Source organism: Falco punctatus, assembly GCF_963210335.1.
Source record: "Falco punctatus genome assembly, chromosome: 7".
Lineage (NCBI taxonomy): Eukaryota > Metazoa > Chordata > Aves > Falconiformes > Falconidae > Falco > Falco punctatus.
In genome coordinates, this window is record NC_137587.1 from 510216 (window position 1) to 527858 (window position 17643).

The following is a 17643-nucleotide window of genomic DNA, read 5'->3' on the forward strand; positions in this document are numbered from 1 at the left end:
GGAGGCTTGAGATAAAAAAGTGTGCCACTTGTACAAAATTTTGCTGGTTTTCATGTAAAACTGGGGAAATATTGTTGAGTTGTTTCAGTCATCTTTACAGCTCCCTAGAGATTAGCTTGACACAGCCTCAGGAAACCCTGAAGTGCGTGGACCTCCATCACCAGTGATGTAGACTTCTTTACAACAACCGTTTTCCTAACATGGATGGTTTTTTTCCTCAGTCTTCCTTTTCCCAGCTCTGTTTTTACCACTTTCCTTTTCCTGCGAACTTTCTAGATAGAACAAGTCGGCAAGTGTCACCTATTTCTCAGTCATCTTACAGATTTTTAACATTTTAAATCAGCTCCTTCTCTCTCTCACCGATAGTGCCCATCCTTTTGGTTCCAAAGTGAATCCTGTTGTGTTATTTTCTCCTCTCAGTATCCCTCCTTGTGCTAGGTTTCTGCAGACTTTTGGGATCACTTTGTTTGCTACTCGTATAGTGTTTCAGTTTGTGCCCCAACCTGGTGCTGCAGGTTAACTTTGTTATTGGTCTACCTGCTCCATTTTCCAGGTAATGGAAACCCATAACAGCAGACTCTCAAAACCTCACTAACATCTCCCACAGAATAGATAATACAAGACCTTTAATGGAACTTCAGTGCGTAAGATGGTATTTTCATCTAAGACAATTTAAATTAGTTTATTCTGCTTTTTAAACCCTGAATCTTTTTAATGCACTCTTGGGCTGTTCTGTCTCTTCTGCCCACTGATCCAGCAGTGTGTAAATCATAGTATGAATTTCCACATGTGCATCCATGCCTAGCTGATGTCATTGATACCACCAGGAATTTCGTATCTTGTTTGTGTTCTCCATGTTCCCACCCCCCACCGGGCACACCCACATCCCCATCAGGCTCCATGGGGCTCCTGGTATTCCTGGACCTGTGGACACTTGCCAGTTCGCAGATTTGGGTGTGTATCCCATCAGCATCCTGGCTCTCTGATGGGGTGAGACTTGGATGTGCACCAGCCCAACCTACTCCTAACAGCTCTCTCTGCAGAGAATTTCAGATTTCAAGCTCAGCCTCTCACAGGCCTCTGGCAACCCCCATAGCTCCAAACAAACAGGACACATCTTTCCACAGCGTGTGATTCAGCTCGGGGTCCCCACTGTGGGAGACAACGGGTGCCAGAAGTTTATGTGGGTTGTAGGCAGAGACGGGGCAGGTTCATGGAAGAAAAACCCAGTGAAGGTTGGCTTAGGAAGTCTCTGAATCTGAAATTGTGAGGGCTGAGAGAGCATTATAAGGTGCTTACCCTCTTATACTCTTCCTTGGACACCCACCACTAAAATGTGGGGCATAATCTCCTCTGGCCCTGATGTCCATCCCAAGCAAGACCGAAGATCCTTCCCCAAAAAAGACAAAGGGGCTAAAGAGCAAGATACTGGAGAGAAACAAAATCTTTTAAGTAGAATTAAAAAATGGAAAAGAAAACAAAACAGAGTATTCAGTGTTAAACAACAAGGTAAAAATAGGCAGCTGGAGGGGGACGCTACGCTGATCAATTTGAAGCCATCATTTCCTGCTTTCTGGAAACATCCAAGAGCCCTCAGTGGACACTGCCTGTGGGCCCTGGGCTAAATGGACTTTGGCTGGTGTAGAGTTAAAACTATTCTTCAGCATTGTCTTGTTAAGAAAATGATATTTTTGGAAGCTTTTATGGAAATTTTTATGTTAGGCTTGTTACTTTTGACCTTTCTTATATAAGGCTTATATTATTTTGGATACAATATTTTATCAAATTCTTAACTATGTTTTATATTTTTATCAAAAAATGTATTTTATGACATTGCAGTAGCAGTTCTGCCATGTAGGCGATAATTTATGGAAAGGCCCTTGAGATCCTGAAAAGAAATATTGTCAGTGGATTACATTGCTGTTTGAGGAACTGTGGTCTAATGTGATACTTACTGCAGGAACCTGCAGGCTTCCTCTGGTGTTTTGTTCTTGCACCATTGTTACAGTTTCATTGTTGTTTATTACTTCACCATTTAAGCAGTTGGAATTCTGTACCAACAACCTATTGCTCTAGGTGCCGCTTGAAACCTTGTTATAAAATAAGGGGATGTGGACTGACAAAGCCCAGCTAGGGAGAAAGGGGGGGGGGGGGGGGGGGCGGGGTGGATAGGAATGGGTGTGTAGGGAAGTAAGGTTGTTTAGCAACATCTCAGCAAAGGGATATTTTAAGGATGGATGTGAATGAGACCAGTGATAATGTTTTAGGGATGCTTGTAGGGTGCTCCACCCGATGTGAAGGGCAGGGTGGGAGAGTGAAAGCCTTTTATTGAATTTTAGATCTTAGAAGATTAGTGTTAAATGCTCCCTGCAGGCAGGAACCCATCTCCCAGGACTGAAAGAACTCCAGTAATCTGGCCGTGAAGGGCCTTGAGAAGGAAGATGTTTTATTTCACAGAAGTGACCCACGTTTTTATTTTAAAAAAATAATATAAAAAGTTCCAGTTACCTAAATTATCTAATATTCTGCATCCTACAAAACAGCAATGCCTGCCTGTCCCTGCACCCTCAGTCAGATCTCTGCTCAGCTCCACAGAGTGGGAGGACAAAGTAAAATGTTTTTCTCAGCTGGTGGCGATAGCTTTTATTTAGTGACATGGATGGGTCCAAGTGCGGGGAGCCACAATCAAGGAGATGGTCTGGGCAAACAGTATTTGAGGCCACATCTTTGTTTTGGATCCTTTCAGCACAATAAGAAAAACTATACCCTAACAGTTACAGGGGGAAAAAAATCTACTCCCTAGAAACAGCCTCAGTGTGAGCACTTCAAGGCCGTTTAAGAGGAGGATGTCCAGGTTAAAGGTGGGCTGGAGGTTGCATCTGTTAGCATAAAAAAAAAAAAAGGTAGAATTAATTTTGTTTGTTTGTTTAGCCCTGTTTAAATTGGCCTGTCGATGAAGCAGGTGAGGTTTGAGCTAGAGCCAGAACAGCTGGTGCCCTGCTGCCTGGGGTACAGCACAGCGCTGGGGCTGTGGTGGTTTTTAGCATGGGTCGTGTCACTGTCAAGCTCTTTAAGGGTAAAGCACAATTAAGATCCAGTCCTGCTATTATCCTGGAAGATAATTAGAAACTTAGTGTAATAACTGGACAAGACGACCGTGCTTTCATAAACAGCTGCTGCCACGCCTGCTTGTGGCAGGATGTTGCCCCACAGCACTGCCACAGCTGCCACCCAAGTGTGCCTGACAGCCGCTGGCGTGTTGCGGTTGTGGGGCGAGATGCAGCAGGTCGCTGCTGCAAAGCTCTGCCGTGCGTGTCGCATGCAAGTGTAGTCGCCGTGGCTAGGCTGGTGGACCGACCTGGTCAACAGCAACCTGCTTGCCCGCGGCTGGCAACTGCAGCCCCATGCACGGCAGCGGGGTGCGGCAGCATGGCTGGCTGCCTGGGCACAGGGTGGGCTGCAGAGTGCAAGCTCTCACATTGGCTGGTACCTGGGGCTGGCTGGGCAGAAAGTGGGCCTGAGGTATCAGAGGTGAGTAAAAAAAAAAAAGTTCCTGGGTGTTGTAAGTGCCTCCCTCGTCACACCTGCAAAATACTTCATCAACAAGAGGTAATTAGGCTTCAGAAGGCACCTCTGAAGTACAAAAGGCATCACCAAAATCATTTTGCAGAGGGGAAGAGGGAAGCGTGCTTGTGCAGTGGCGGTGTTGGACGTCCCCTAGAGAAGGCCAGAGAACTAACTGAGAAGTCAGGACTCTGCTGTCTGACAGGTAGTTATTTCCTAAAGGTGTATGATACAGTGCGGTAGCAGACAGTGATCGCTTACAGAAAAAAAAACCCAAAAACCTGGTGGATTTGCGAAAGCATGCTTTAACCATTGCAACAGATGCAGACAGAGTATGTATTGCTGTTTGAGAATTGCCAATGAAATAAACTTCGGATCACTCTCACACTTATGCATCTTGGTCCTCCTGATCCTCCTCCTTGTGAGGACAAGGGCTGCCAGCAGTCTGTGCTAGTATCAGCCTGGACTTCCCAAGAGCCAAAAAAGATTTTCATATGGACATCTCCTGTATGCACACAGGTGTTCAGGGGCTATTGGGACTTTTAGAAGCTCAGCTGATCTCTACGTGTCTTGCTATTGTTTTAGAATTCATGTATCTTTGTATATACCGCAATTACCTTCATCAGAGTTACTCTTTTTCTCATTCAGAGTTACTCAAACAAAGATGACTTAAGTCTCAGGGGAGTCAGGGGAAAAAAAAGGCTAGCTTTGGTAATTCTTCAGTTACACATGGAGTGCAATAAAGGGTCAAGTCAATTATTCTGTGTTTCCCAAATTCAGGTCCACAGGTAAAACTATGTGGGGCAAGACTCAAGTCTATTCAGGTGAAGGTGTGTCTGCTATGCAATGGCAGGAATGCTTGAGTAGGTGGGGTTTACAAATAGAGGAAATATGATGCTAATGTTGGGATTGGCATTTATGGCTAATGCTTCTCCATGCTATCGCTGATGCTTGTGTAGGTTGTCATCCCTGACTGACAGATTGTGTTCTGCAGGGCAGTCATCTGTGACTCTTGAATGTGGGTCCACAGGATTGTTCATCTCATGACTCACATTTGCCTTTTATTTCCTAATAATGATGACAAAATGTATGTGCAGGCAGATTATTCTGACCTCAGAATGAAAGTGCTTGTTGGTGATGTAGGCACTGTGAGCTGCTGCTAATCCCTGCTCCTTGCTGAAGCTTTGGCCCTGAACTTCCATCGCCTGTGATGGAACTCAGGTGGGAAGCCAAAGTCCCAAATTTTACGACTGGTCTCTTCAGCTGAGAAAGGAGAATAAAAACACTAAAGCTGCTTCCCTACATCTGGAAACATTCAATTTCATAGGTGAACTCTAGGACCTGAACAAGATTGAAACAGCAAAGCAATGCAATCTTGCGCAAAGAAGTAACTAACGCCAGCTTGCTCTGTGCTTTCACCTGCACACTAAGTGTTGCAATACCTTCACCACTCTGGCTGATGCACTGAAAAAAAGGCAGGTGAAAACAGTGACGTTAAGCAATCTATTTTTTTATACGCCTTTACTGACAAAAACTCTGCCTTGGGACAGCTGTTTCTCAAAGCAAATGTTATGCCATCAAACTGTTCAACATTTCAGTGGTTTTTTTATATGTGCTCATTTTAGTCCACAGAGGATTGCATGCAATTCATCTCCACAGACAATTTTTTTTCCTTGAATTTTTTTTTCTTCAAAAGCTCTGTTGTTGAGCTCTATGGTGTACGTGTGCGTTCCTTTCCTCCCGAAAGGGAAGAAAGCAGATGGAGATCAGTGCCTTGGTGGAAGACCTGCTTTCTGTGCCAGCAATGGGTGAGAACCTTCAGTGCAGTGAACTCCTGCCTCTGCCACGTTAGCAGCCAGGCGCACTGGCAAAAAGACGGGATGCTCCAGAACATCAGCAAGACAGAACTCTACAGCCAGAGCTACCCCAGAAATGTCAGGGCACGTTCATGCAAACCTGTGGAAGCCTGGTATGCAGGAGCTGGGCTCTGTCTGCCTGGCAGCCCCGCCACAACAGCTAATGTCACCTGTGCTGTGTTCACAGCAGGAGCCGCCCACGTGACTGCCCTGTGCATAGGGATGGCTCTTCAGTACAAAACCCTTGAAGTCTGATAATGTAACGTAACTGCATTATTCGGAATGATTATTGTTTTTCCAGCAATTAAAAGAAGTAGCTCTCAAGAAGAGCATGCTACCAAGCTTTCAGAAGAGGAAAGCAGGCTGGTTGCCTTGCCGCTGGCCCGATGGTACTGTAGCTAGCATCCTGGCCTGCGTTCTGCATGTTGGCCTGCGTACGGAGCTTAGAAATTTACACCGTGTGATGCCTTATGGGGTAGTAGATGTGTTTCATTGGTCCATCGCTTTCACACTTTCCCTTTCCTCAACAGTAACCCAGTCTGATTGCTACGTGAGTCTGAGCCTACCAACAGCTTCAGTGCAGCGTTTCCGCACCAAGACAGTCCAGAACAGCAAGAACCCCACATGGAATGAAACCTTCCACTTCACGATCCAGAGCCAGGTTAAGGTAGGAACACGGCTATTCCCAACGGTTATTCTTACCAGAGATCAAACCTGCCACGGGGCCCTTCCACTCTGCGAGTCGGTCTGCGTTCGGTTGCAAAGCGTTCACACTCCTGCTGTAGCCACTTCGCTCTCGGCGGGTGGGTCAGGCTGCATCTGCCAGCGCAGTCACTACAGTCTGTAGGGAACAAATGCAAAGTTTCTGGTTTTTTCATTCTTGAACTTCTTTCCCGAGTTCCTTCAGCTAAAATGAAATATCTGTAGCATGTTATGCATGTTAAACCTTATATAATTTTAATTATTTTTTTATAAAAAAATCCTAGAACATTCTGGAGCTACAAGTTTGTGATGAGGATAATGCAACTCAAGATGACCATCTCCTCACTGTTTTCTTTGATGTGTCCAAAATCCAGCTTGGAGAAAACGTTCAACTATGTTTCCAGCTGAATCCGCAGGTATGGATAAATTTCAAGGACAAAGCTAAGGGGATGTGGTCAGGTGAGGATGTGGTTGTCTCAGCTCCCCTCTCACGTGTCCCCTACACAAGCCTCTCCTACTCTCTGTTTAGCCACCTGAGTACGTCCATCTGTTTGGGGGGCTGATGCCCAGTGTTGCTTCTGTAATATTACAGCATGTTTTGGGGGCTGCTTCTGCAGACATGGCTGGTCAATGTTATTGGCTTTGACTGTCTGGTTGCTGTCCTTGGCATCAAAATCTCAAGTTTAGCAGACAGTAGTTTTGCGGCTGGAGCCAGTGGCTCTGAACTGTGCGTTATGTTCTGTTAATATAAAAGTAGTGATATGCAGTCATATGCTGCAAACCCGATGTGGCGTTCAGCTTCTTTGGAAAACGAACATAACACTTGCATAGCTGAGCTGTTCTGAGAAGTTAGTTTTTCAGCAGGTTTCACTTTCACATGGTGGAGACAACTTATACTGAAGTTTTAAAGGCAACGTTTGGGGCCTGGAAATACTTAACTCGAGCAAGTGCTGATTCGATCTGATACCTCTTTTGGAAAGGCTGGCTTTGCATGCTGTATTTTCCTCAGAGGTCTCACTAGGAAGGCAACAAGATTATGGGAGCTGCACCAAAACCTGCAAAGGAGGAAGAAAATCTCAGGGGGAGGCAGTTACAAGTGACAAAGGTGATGTCTGCACACGCAATGAGTCTAGGTGTGCACCCTCCAGGGCACCTCAGGCTGAGCATGCCCTGGCAGGCCCATCCAGCCTTGCTGGCACTGAGCGGGGAGCCTGTGCGAGGGGAAGGGAAGGGGAATTGCAGGTGGGCTGTGCAACGGTGCAGGGTGAGCCTATGACTGCAGAAAGGAGGAGCAACCAGCAAGGGGCCCTGCAGCGTCTATTACATTTATCCTGCGAGGTCTAAACCAAGAGTCGGCTACAATAGCAGATGTGATATTAGCAGTACTTGATACTAGAAGTATAGCAGGTGCAACACGAAGGAAGATTAATTTGCTGCACGTGCAGCAATGAAAGGCGGATCCTTTATATATATATATTATAGAGACCCCTGAAGAGCACAGATTCCTGTTGGGTACCTCCCTTCACGGGAGGACCAATCTGCAGTGACCACCTTCATTTTCTTTTGCAGGGAAAAGAGGAGCTGGAGGTTGAATTCACGATGGAGAGCAGGTGTGTAAGGCCAAATAGGCGGTCTATAGAAACGTAAGCCAGAGACAAAATGTTACTGATGCAAAACATCAGCTGGCACTTGCAGCCCTGTAATGCCGTCACCGCCTGAATAAAGTGGAGGGGAAGTCTGGGTGTTCAGGAGGTGCTTGTGTAGGGCATTCAGTGGAGCTGGGATGCATGATGTGTGTGCAGCTGCAGCGGGTGTCCAGACACAGGGAGAAGGTAGCCCAGGTGCTGGTGGCAGCGTGGGTACGTCTCTTAACAGCTGCTGCTCACCAGGCTGGGAGGGGCATTCTGCACCCGAGGGAGGTTTAGGTTCCAAATGCCTCTCGCTCCTTACTGTGGGTTCCCTGTTGTTTACTTCGTCGTAAGAACGTGGGACAATGATAACTGGAATTTGGTTTTGTTGTGGGAATGGATTAAAAAAAATATTTTTACTGTGTTTCTGTGCTGACTATGTAGTTAATAGAGAGAATGGGCATGTAAATCAGTCCTGTTGATTTTTAAGGTAAATGGTAATATTTTTTCCTGTTTTGTTATGGCATGTTGGATGAATTCACTGGCTTTTCAGCTCTGATCCCCCAGGTTTGAACCGAGCAAAACAGGGCGATAGTGTAATGATGCCATCCCTGTATCAATTTGCCTTGGTGCGTCAAAAAACGATCCTGTCTGATACAGTGAGGAGCTCCCCCATTCAGCAGATCTTCATAAACAAACTTCAGGCTCAAGCCTGTGAGAGGCAAATTGGATGGAGTGCCCAGCTAGAATTTCTGTTGGTGTTTGGCCGTGCTGCCTGTCCAAAGATAGACTTTTAAAGATAAAGAAGAGTTTAAAAAAAAAGTGCTGTTTTTGAATTGATTGTTTTTCATTTTGTCTTTTAGTCCGGATCCTCCTGAAAACATTGTTACTAATGGAGTTTTAGTGGTAATCTTTATTTTGTAATCCTTTCCCTGCCACGTAGCAATGCTCGTTGCAAAGCCAGCACGAGGGGCACTGGGCTGTGGCTCCGTGCGGTGGCACCAAGGCAAGGGCCAAGAGGCGGCTGGTGCTGCAGGAGCCAGCCCAGGCCCGGCCGGGCTGGGGCGGACGCCATCGCTCGGCCTGCCCGCAGAGAGCCGAGCTGTGCGCCCTGCAGAGCCTTCCCCGGGGCCCGGGGCTGCTACCCCAGGCCGGGGCGAGCAGAGCCCTTCTCGGCCCTCACCCCCACGTGGTCTGTGTCTTCCCGTGTGGAAGCCCAGCTCCACCTCGCTAGACACGGCTGGGGGGGTTGTGCGCTGGCACCATCACACCCCTGGGTGCGTGCCCCGTCACGCCTAGGGGACTGCCCAAAGCAGAGCCCTGCCGACAGTGAACGCCTCTTGTTCTTGCCCTGGTTCTCTTACAGTCCCGCGAGGTTTCCTGTTTGGAGGTGCAGGTGAACGGCGGGAGGCTGAGCAAGGACAGCACGGGTGAGCCTTCCCTGATGCACGGAGCGAGCCTGGATGCCACTCCGTCGCACAAGCACCCAATGCCTTGCACTTGAACACCCTGGTTTACAGTCATTTGAGATGTGAGACAAAATCTGGCTGATGCCAGTGGCCTGTGCAGGGGTCTGTAGCTGGTCGGAAATACACAGGTTATTACAGGATGTGGTGTCATAAGCATGTGGTCTGGTTTCCTCACAAAATACTTTCCTCTATAATAATGTCTTGTCAGATGCTTGTGATTTTCACAAATACTTCTGCAGGGAATTTAATTGTTTTGAGTCCTAAACTGGAGCTAACTTCTGTTGCTTCTGGATTCAGAGGCAAAGAAAATGGGCGGAATGAGGACAGGGCCTGTGCTATCAATTTACCTTCTTCAAATTTCTCTAGGTATAGCAATGTAAAACACACCGCTAGACGAAACACGGGACACACATTATATTACCGAAGACACTTGCTACACATTTTAAGCAGCGCGTCGCTACCATCTCTGAGCCCACACTTGCAGACCTGTGCGTATCCTGCACAACTGCTAAAACACCTCTGACATCTCCTGATGGCCCTGCAAACCGCCTAAACACAAGGATGATCCAGTTGAGCTCAGTTGTCACAGTGAAGAAGTTTGCTAGATGTGGATGAAAATGCCTGAGCGAGATAATTCTTTTGAAGGCTGATTATATACCTTCAAGTGCCTGGATTTACAGAGTACATTTCACCTTGAGCCTGCTTTGATTCTATTCTATATGTAAAGACTCTTTTCCAATTACTTGAAGAGACAAATCTGAGGCTGATTATATGAAGGTCAAAACCCACCAGACATTATTTTTGTAAGCGCTAGAAGTTATTTCAAAAGAAATATTACAGGTTGAAGTAAAGGGAAACGTGGTAGATGGACTGAGATTTTGCTGGTTCCAAAGAGAACTGTTCTCTGCTGCAATGAAAAAAAAAGTTTATCCCAAAAGTCTAAAATTTTCACATCACTTTATTATTATACCAGAATAATATTTTAGTACCACATACTGTTTTATTGCTGAAGTACTTTGAAAATTTCAGACTTTCAGAAGAGAGTGCTTTTCTCCCCCCAAACTGTTGTCTGCTGTGAATCACTCTCTAGTGAACAGAGCGGTAGCCTCAGCAGTCATGGTATGCCTGGAAGTGCACCGATACTGTAGCGATAGTTACTATATGGCACATTCTGCCTGTGAGCTCTAAAGCTGAAACCCAAAGGCTCAGATAACCGACTCTACTTATTTATCCTACAATTTGGGTATCGAAATTAAGTCATTACTTAAGAAAAAAAACATGTATTACATTACCATGCAAACAAATTATCTACAATTTTTGAAGAACTTAAGTTTGAAACTCCTTTGTTTCAGAGAGAAAGTTCGCATTAACTGTGGACGGGTCGTTTGAAGGAACCCAGACCCACACGCTGAGCTCCTGCTTCTGTCCAACCTCTCCGACCAGGTTCCACTGCATCAAGTACAACCAGTCGGCGCTCACCGTGGCCCTGCCGCGGCGCAGGCGGCTCAGCAGGGTACGTGACCGCCACTAACGCTTAGCTAGCTCTTTGCTGTGTTTTGGGGGACCTCTAGGACCGAAGTCTGTGTGCAGGTCTGTGTATGCAGGGAATGGTAAGTGCGTGTATTTAAGTAAGGCGGGGAGACTGCTTTTACCTCTTCCCCGCCCCCCTCCCCTTTTTTTTTTTTGTATAATAATTAACTGAGTTTTTTTAACCCTCGTTTCCAGTCTATATCAAGTCAAAATGAAAGGGATATGAATGGGTCCGTGACTTTAGCTCTGAACTCGCTTCCTATACAAGAGAAAATAACAATAGCAGAGGTGAGAACAAGTCTTTTGTAATAAAAACCAGCCCCGATGCAGGTTCAGTTTGGTGGGTGGTGAGCACCTTACAGTTCAGTGGTTCAGTTCCTGTCAGACCCCCCGGGTACTAACTACAGTGTAAGGTGTGAATGACAGTCACTTTGCAACTATGCAAGTGGGTTTTTTTTTCTTTTGTTCTGCCTGTGGTTCCCGGCATGCTGCTCAACCCTGTTCTGAGTTTAAACTAACTTCCTCAGGACATATCTAATATGTTCATCAATGTACTATGCAAGCTAACAGTAATGGGTACGACAATTAAGACTTCTGTTTGCAAAGAGAAAGCCTGAAGGAGAAGATAAACCAGAACACATCTGTATGCCTGTGGTTCAGATGCCCAGCTTTCACCGACCTTCCCAGAAAAGGAAGGTTAAACCAGGTTTTCAGCTATGAAAAGCGGGGGGCCCTAAGCCCACCTGGCTCGGGTGAATGGCCCATTTCCATTCAACCCAGACTACATCTCTCGCAGGCCAGACCATTGCTGGCCTCATTGCTGTGCTGCAAAGACAGTGAAACTCAGCCCGTAGATCATGTGGGGGAGGCAGGCGCAGGATTAACGAACGACCTGACCATGCTTACACTGTTTGTATTGCGATTTTCAGGACAGGACAATTGACTTGTACACAAAGGCAAATGAATGGTAAGTGAGTCTTCAGCAAGACCTGACCCGATCCTGTAACTGGGAGACATTTGCGCCTATACAAAGGTCATTTGAAATCAGCAGGGGTCCATGCAGGCTCAGTTGTAAGCAGAGGTGTATTCATCTTTGGGTTGCAGGCACTTGTTTGCCAGGTGTGACTTTTTCAGTGCTGGAGAATGAAATCATGGGTCCCCTTTCCTCCAAGTTTCCGAGCTGTTAGCACAGCTCAGTAAGTAGTTCTCAATTTGTGTGTGTTATTACACCTGCAGGTGGAGAGAACAGCTCCACAAAGAAATCGTATTTTTATCTTATACAAACAAGATAACACCAGAGTATGGTAGCTGTTTCCCTAATCAACTGCGGTGCCTGTTGATAGTGGTTATGCAGTTACACACATGGCAGCACTATTCAAAACTTGAAAAATCAATTATATGAGCAAATAAAACCAGAAGTGTGTTGTTAGGAACCTTTTTAACATACCATGACAGTATGTCATGTTCTGCTCTGCCTTCCCATTTGCATTCTTGTTAGCAGCTACAGCAATGAGCAGAGGCCTGTCTGTGGTGTTGCTCTTTCTCATTTATTAAATTATACTGTCCAAGACTTGGTCTATAAATGCAGAGATAGCTGGAGTTGACTGCGGCAAGTAACAATGTAATTAATACTTATGCCCTGGTCTTAGGACTCAGGGTCTGTGTTTCAGGCCAAGAAACCTAGACGCCCGCCTGGGGTTCAGCCTGTGTGCCGATGAACAGGTTTTCCTGCAAAAGCGGAGGAAGGTGGTCGCTGCTGCGCTGAAGGATGTTCTTCACCTGGACGAAGATCTGCAAGAGCACGAGGTAAGTAGGAAAGGCACTGCTGAGGGATTCTTCTCTCTCCTTTTCCTCAAGCCTGGAGATGAGAAGTGATTTCTCACCGCCATCCAGATGAGAAGTGAGGACATCTGTCAGCAGCTCCTCCTCCGGGGCACTGTTTGCAGCCAGGGTGGTCTCAGCTGGTGAGCTCAATAGTCTGTCTGGATGAGCAAAGTCTCTACTTCCACTTGGCTTTCAAGTGAATTATTTGAAGGAGCTTCAAACCAATGAGTTTGGTCCATGTTTCTTATAAGTCTTTACTGAAGCATGAAGATCATCTAGTGTACCCCACAGGGATGTCCAGCAACTTGTATTATTTATAACTCATGGAGCAATGTTGCTTTATCTCTAATCTATGTGTTTTATTTTACTAGTGTCTGGATGTTGCTTTTGCACATCTGTTATCCCTTGATGTGGATGTGCCTTAATGCTGCTTTTCCACCTATGCTTTCTGCCCTCTTTTGTGTTGAGCAGGTGCCTATAGTGGCTGTGACCACAGCAGGATGTGGGATAAGAGCACTCACTGCCATGTACGGCAGCATTTTGGGTCTTCAGAAGTTGCGTGTTCTGGATTGCGTTTCATACATCAGTGGTTCGTCTGGCACAACATGGTGAGGAGTCATTTTGATGTTTGGATCTTGTTGCATTAAGCAAAACCCATGCTTTGTCTAGGGCAGGGGTCCTCAAACTACGGCCCGCGGGCCCGATACGGCCCTCCAGGGTTCTCAATCCGGCCCCCGGTATTTACAGAACCCCCCCACGGCCCCTCCCCCCCTCCCCCCCCCCCAAGCCGGGGGTTGGAGGGGGAAACCAAGCAGCCGCAGATGACTGCCTGCCACTGCATCCGCACACCGGCCCCCTGGTAAATAAGTCTGAGTACCCCTGGTCTAGGGGTTTAGATCTCAGCAGGGGTAAAGGGGCCTATTGAGTTACTGCTTCCATCTCTGGTCTACGGATGCCAGGGTCACCCATGAAAGACCTATTGTGCATCATACTTCTGGTGTCACTGAAGTAACTTATCCCTAACCACAAGAGGAGACTTTATTGGAAGGACAGACATCCTTAATCCTATGAAAAATGATCCTTTCTGGTTATTTTAGTGTTGGACAAAACCAGCACAGACAGCTTAGTGTAGCTGCTTGTATTGGATCCCAGATCAAGTGATTTTTGACTGGTTGAGCTTGCTCTGAGCAGAAATGCAAGTCTAAAGGCAAGAGGAGAGTAACCTAAAGGTAAAGCAGTAAGTACCAAGGCTCTGCAAAGTATATCCTCTGAATTTCAAAAGCAGCATCTTCATTCCTTTCTGTTTTCCACCATGTCTCCTGCCTGCAGGACAATGACAAAACTGTATGAAGATGCTGATTGGTCACGTAAGGATCTTGGAGAAATAATCATTGAAGCTCGGAAGCAAGCAGCCAAGTGCAAGATGGGGGCTTTTTGCTTGAGAAGTCTGAGGAATTATTACCGAGAGCTGAGCCAAAGGACCCAAGCAGGACATAAAACATCTTTTATTGATCTGTGGGGGCTCATGATTGAATCCATGTTAAATGACGGGGTAATGTCTATGCATTTTTCTTCTCATAAAGTTGGTGACTTGATCTTTATGATCATTATGAGAAATTAAAACCCTAGGAAGAGACACCTGGCCGATAAGACTGTACTTGGTATACAGGCAGAACACTGCTTACCTGCAATTAAAAACTTGGAGACATAGTGTATGTCTACACTGAAGCCTAAACTGTGATTGAACGTAACACAGAAATACTCAGGCTAGCTCTAGAGCAATCGGCATAACCAGCATGCTAATTAAATTAACACTGGAGTTGTCCAAGAATTTTTTGAGGTTCTTAGGTGTTTCTTTATGGCCCTATGCTCGTATATCTCCACCGCTGCAATGTTTACACAAGCTGTGGTCATACCTTGAATCTACTGCAGATGTACACTGCCTCTAGTTACTGCACTTTGTGATTTAGTGATGAGAAAGTATATAGATCCAGAGTTCCTGTGACATCTTATCTACAGAAACTGTGATTTTGCAGGTGCCTTTCAGCTCCTTCAGATTTGATCTTGCAGGACCTCCAGTTTCTGATGTTGTTGTAATGACACCATCAAAACTTTCCACGTAAATTAGCAGACTGATGATAGCTGGGGGAAAAGCTATTTTATTTTAAAATCCTGTAAATGTGACTTATATTTTGTCTAGGTGAAACAGATAAAATGAGGTGCTCTTGTTTCATATCACATTTCACATTGATTTCTGACCTCAGTGCTATGTAGCAAAATTTGCTAGAATTTGATTTGGCTGAAGTCCACTGAAAATCTCCATTTAATGTATAAGATAAGTTGTTAGTATTGGACAGCTCAAGGATTTTCCTCTGTAGATGTTAACTTTCAATGTGCTTTTCAAAAAAAAATCTTGACTAGAAGGGTCATTAACATGCTGTCTTGAAGAACTCGTGTTTAACAGATAAAGTATATGTGGAAATAGCTGAATTACCCAGATCTGCCCTATTTTTTCACTTACATTTAGCAATGCAAAGTGAGAACAGCATGTGAAGCAACTCATTACTGTTGAATACTGAAGGTAGAACATGGCTTGTTATCTTAACAATAGTTATTCCTGTTCCCATTATTTTCTTGCCCTCTATTATTCAAGCACATGGAAGCAAATTTAGGAGGAAGCTCAGGAAAGTTATATCACAGAATGACGGAATGGTCAGGGTTGGAAGGGGCCTCTGGAGACCATCCAGTCCAACCCCCTGGTAAAGCAGGTTGCGCAGAGGGGTTTGAACATCCCCAGAGAAGGAGACCCTCCAGCCTCTCTGGGCAGCCTGTCCCAGTGCTCCACTATCCCCAAGGGAAAGAGGTCCTCCCTCCTGTTCAGAGGGAATTTGTTGTGTGGCACTTCGTGCTCATTGCCCCTTGTCCTGCCACTGGGCATCACAGAAAAGAGCCTGGCCCCATCCTCTTGGCACTTGCCTGTAAGATACTTGTAGACGTTGATAAGATCCCCTCCCAGCCTTCTCCTCTCCAGGCTGAACAGGCCCAGCTCGTTCAGCCCTTCCTCACCAGGGAGATGCTCCAGCCCCTCACCTTCGTAGCCTGCGCTGGACCCTCTCCAGTAGCTCCCTGTCTCTCCTGAGCTGGGGAGCCCAGCCCTGCACAGGCACCTCACCAGGGCAGAGTAGGGGGGAGGGTCCCCTCCCCTGACCTGCTGGCCACACTCCTCCTGAGTGGATATCCTATATTCAGACTCTATAAGCTGATGTCTTTGAAGAACTGATTATCAGCCAACCAATTTTGTCTGTTTTGTTTCCCCCCCTCAAATCCAGAAATGCTACCACAGGCTTTCTGATCAACGTCAGGCAGTGAATCAGGGTCAGAACCCGCTGCCCATCTACCTTGCCCTCAACGTCAAGGACAAAGTTGCCACTAAAGATTTTAGAGGTAACGTTTCAATTCTGGAAAAGAACCTATGTTTTTACCTGGGGAGGTACAGCATGGGGCTACTGTAAATAATGAATTGTTTTAAATTCTCACTCCAAGCCAGAAGTCCTGTTCAGAGATGTAAAGAGTAACTGGGCAGGCACAGTCCATATTTTGAAAGATCTCCTGGCATGTAAGCATGCATATTCAGACATTAACTTCAGACTAATGACACAACATAGATCTGTGACACTGTCTCAGAAATGCTATGAATTCTTAAGGAATGGGATCCACTGGAGCCTTAAGTTTGCTTAACTTATGTTTGCCATTGTTGGCAATAAAAGCAATAAAAGTCAGTCCATGTCCTAGTCCACCTTCCATGAGAAAACTTCCCTCTTGCTACACAAAAAGAAAGAAGAATTTAAATTTTCCCTTAACCCTGACACCACGCTCTCGCAAACCTGCAGGCAGCGGGACAGCTGGTGCAGCGGTGGCTGTCAGCAGGTTTGCTCAGGGCACACGCTGAGCCAGGCTGCCCGTGAGGGCTGACGCCTGGCAGGTGTGTTCCACGCCTGGAGGCTTGTTTGATTTCAGCAGCGGAGCTAACGCTGCTGGTGCGTGTGTTGGTAGAGTGGGTGGAGTTCACGCCATACGAGGTGGGCTTCCTGAAGTACGGCGCCTTCATTCGTGCAGAGGATTTTGGCAGCGAGTTCTTCATGGGTCGCCTGATGAAGAAGCTCCCCGAGTCCCGGATCTGCTTCATGCAAGGTGATTCACCAGGCTGGGGGAATGACAAGCTTTTAATATAAACACTAATGATCCTGGAAATTAGTCCCCAGAAAGCTGCTGTTCTGCATTTGGCAGCAGAGGTACCGGGTCAGCCAGCTGAAATTCAGCCTGTCCCCTGAACTCACTCAACTGCCCTTGCTAGCAAAGGTGGTTTTATCATTTGGACTAAGATAAAATGAAACTGAAATGGCAAAAAAAATGTTGTTACATGATTTCATGAGTGCTTTTGAAGCATCACTGTTGCCCGCAGCTTGCGAAATGTTTTGAAAGTTGGAAATCCCTGAGACATTGTGGAAGCTGAAGGTAATGTTGAGAAGAAATAGAGCAAGAAAGAGGGGAATCAGAGAAGGAGCTGGCTGAAAATACTTCTTTATCAAAGGAAAAAGGAAATGAAAATAGGAAAATGACAATGTAACATTTCTCAAAAAAATGTTCCAGGGAAAATGTGTGTGGCGGAAGGGAAAATACTTGGAAATTTCTTCTGAAATAAGTTTGCCTTCTGAGCCAGATCTGCCACTGAAATAGATGTCTGAACTTACACAAAAAATTGACAGAAATACAAAAAAGTTAGAGAAGAGCTGTGGAAGGAGCAGAAGGCAGTTTTTTAAAGAAACTTCCTTGTGTTTACCTTATCACTGCTTGTTATACCTTTCCCACTTCCTAGGAATGTGGAGTAGTATCTTCTCCAAAAACCTTTTGGATGCCTGGCATGCAGCTGACAATTCGGAGGACTTCTGGCACAAGTGGACCCAAGACAAAGTGACTGAAATAGGTAAATCTCAAGTACCCTTTGACTCATGGCCTCCCTCCTCCAGGTGCCTCTGGTAGGGTAACTGTGCTCACATTTCTCAGTTTTTG

The 17643-nt window shown here is 46.0% G+C and overlaps 1 protein-coding gene across 1 annotated transcript in view; it reads left to right on the top strand.

Annotated features, from left to right (window-relative positions):
- LOC308066884 (cytosolic phospholipase A2 epsilon-like) overlaps nucleotides 1–17643 on the top strand; it is a 29759-nt gene that overhangs the window by 6443 nt on the left and 5673 nt on the right. Inside the window, exons 2-15 of the mRNA XM_080394803.1 lie at nucleotides 5951–6087; nucleotides 6407–6538; nucleotides 7692–7732; nucleotides 8614–8656; nucleotides 9117–9180; nucleotides 10572–10732; nucleotides 10945–11037; nucleotides 11679–11716; nucleotides 12399–12555; nucleotides 13045–13181; nucleotides 13903–14125; nucleotides 15903–16017; nucleotides 16627–16764; nucleotides 17450–17557. Of these exons, the coding sequence (XP_080250929.1) occupies nucleotides 5951–6087; nucleotides 6407–6538; nucleotides 7692–7732; nucleotides 8614–8656; nucleotides 9117–9180; nucleotides 10572–10732; nucleotides 10945–11037; nucleotides 11679–11716; nucleotides 12399–12555; nucleotides 13045–13181; nucleotides 13903–14125; nucleotides 15903–16017; nucleotides 16627–16764; nucleotides 17450–17557 (1587 nt within the window). The remainder of the gene's footprint in view (nucleotides 1–5950; nucleotides 6088–6406; nucleotides 6539–7691; nucleotides 7733–8613; nucleotides 8657–9116; nucleotides 9181–10571; nucleotides 10733–10944; nucleotides 11038–11678; nucleotides 11717–12398; nucleotides 12556–13044; nucleotides 13182–13902; nucleotides 14126–15902; nucleotides 16018–16626; nucleotides 16765–17449; nucleotides 17558–17643) is intronic.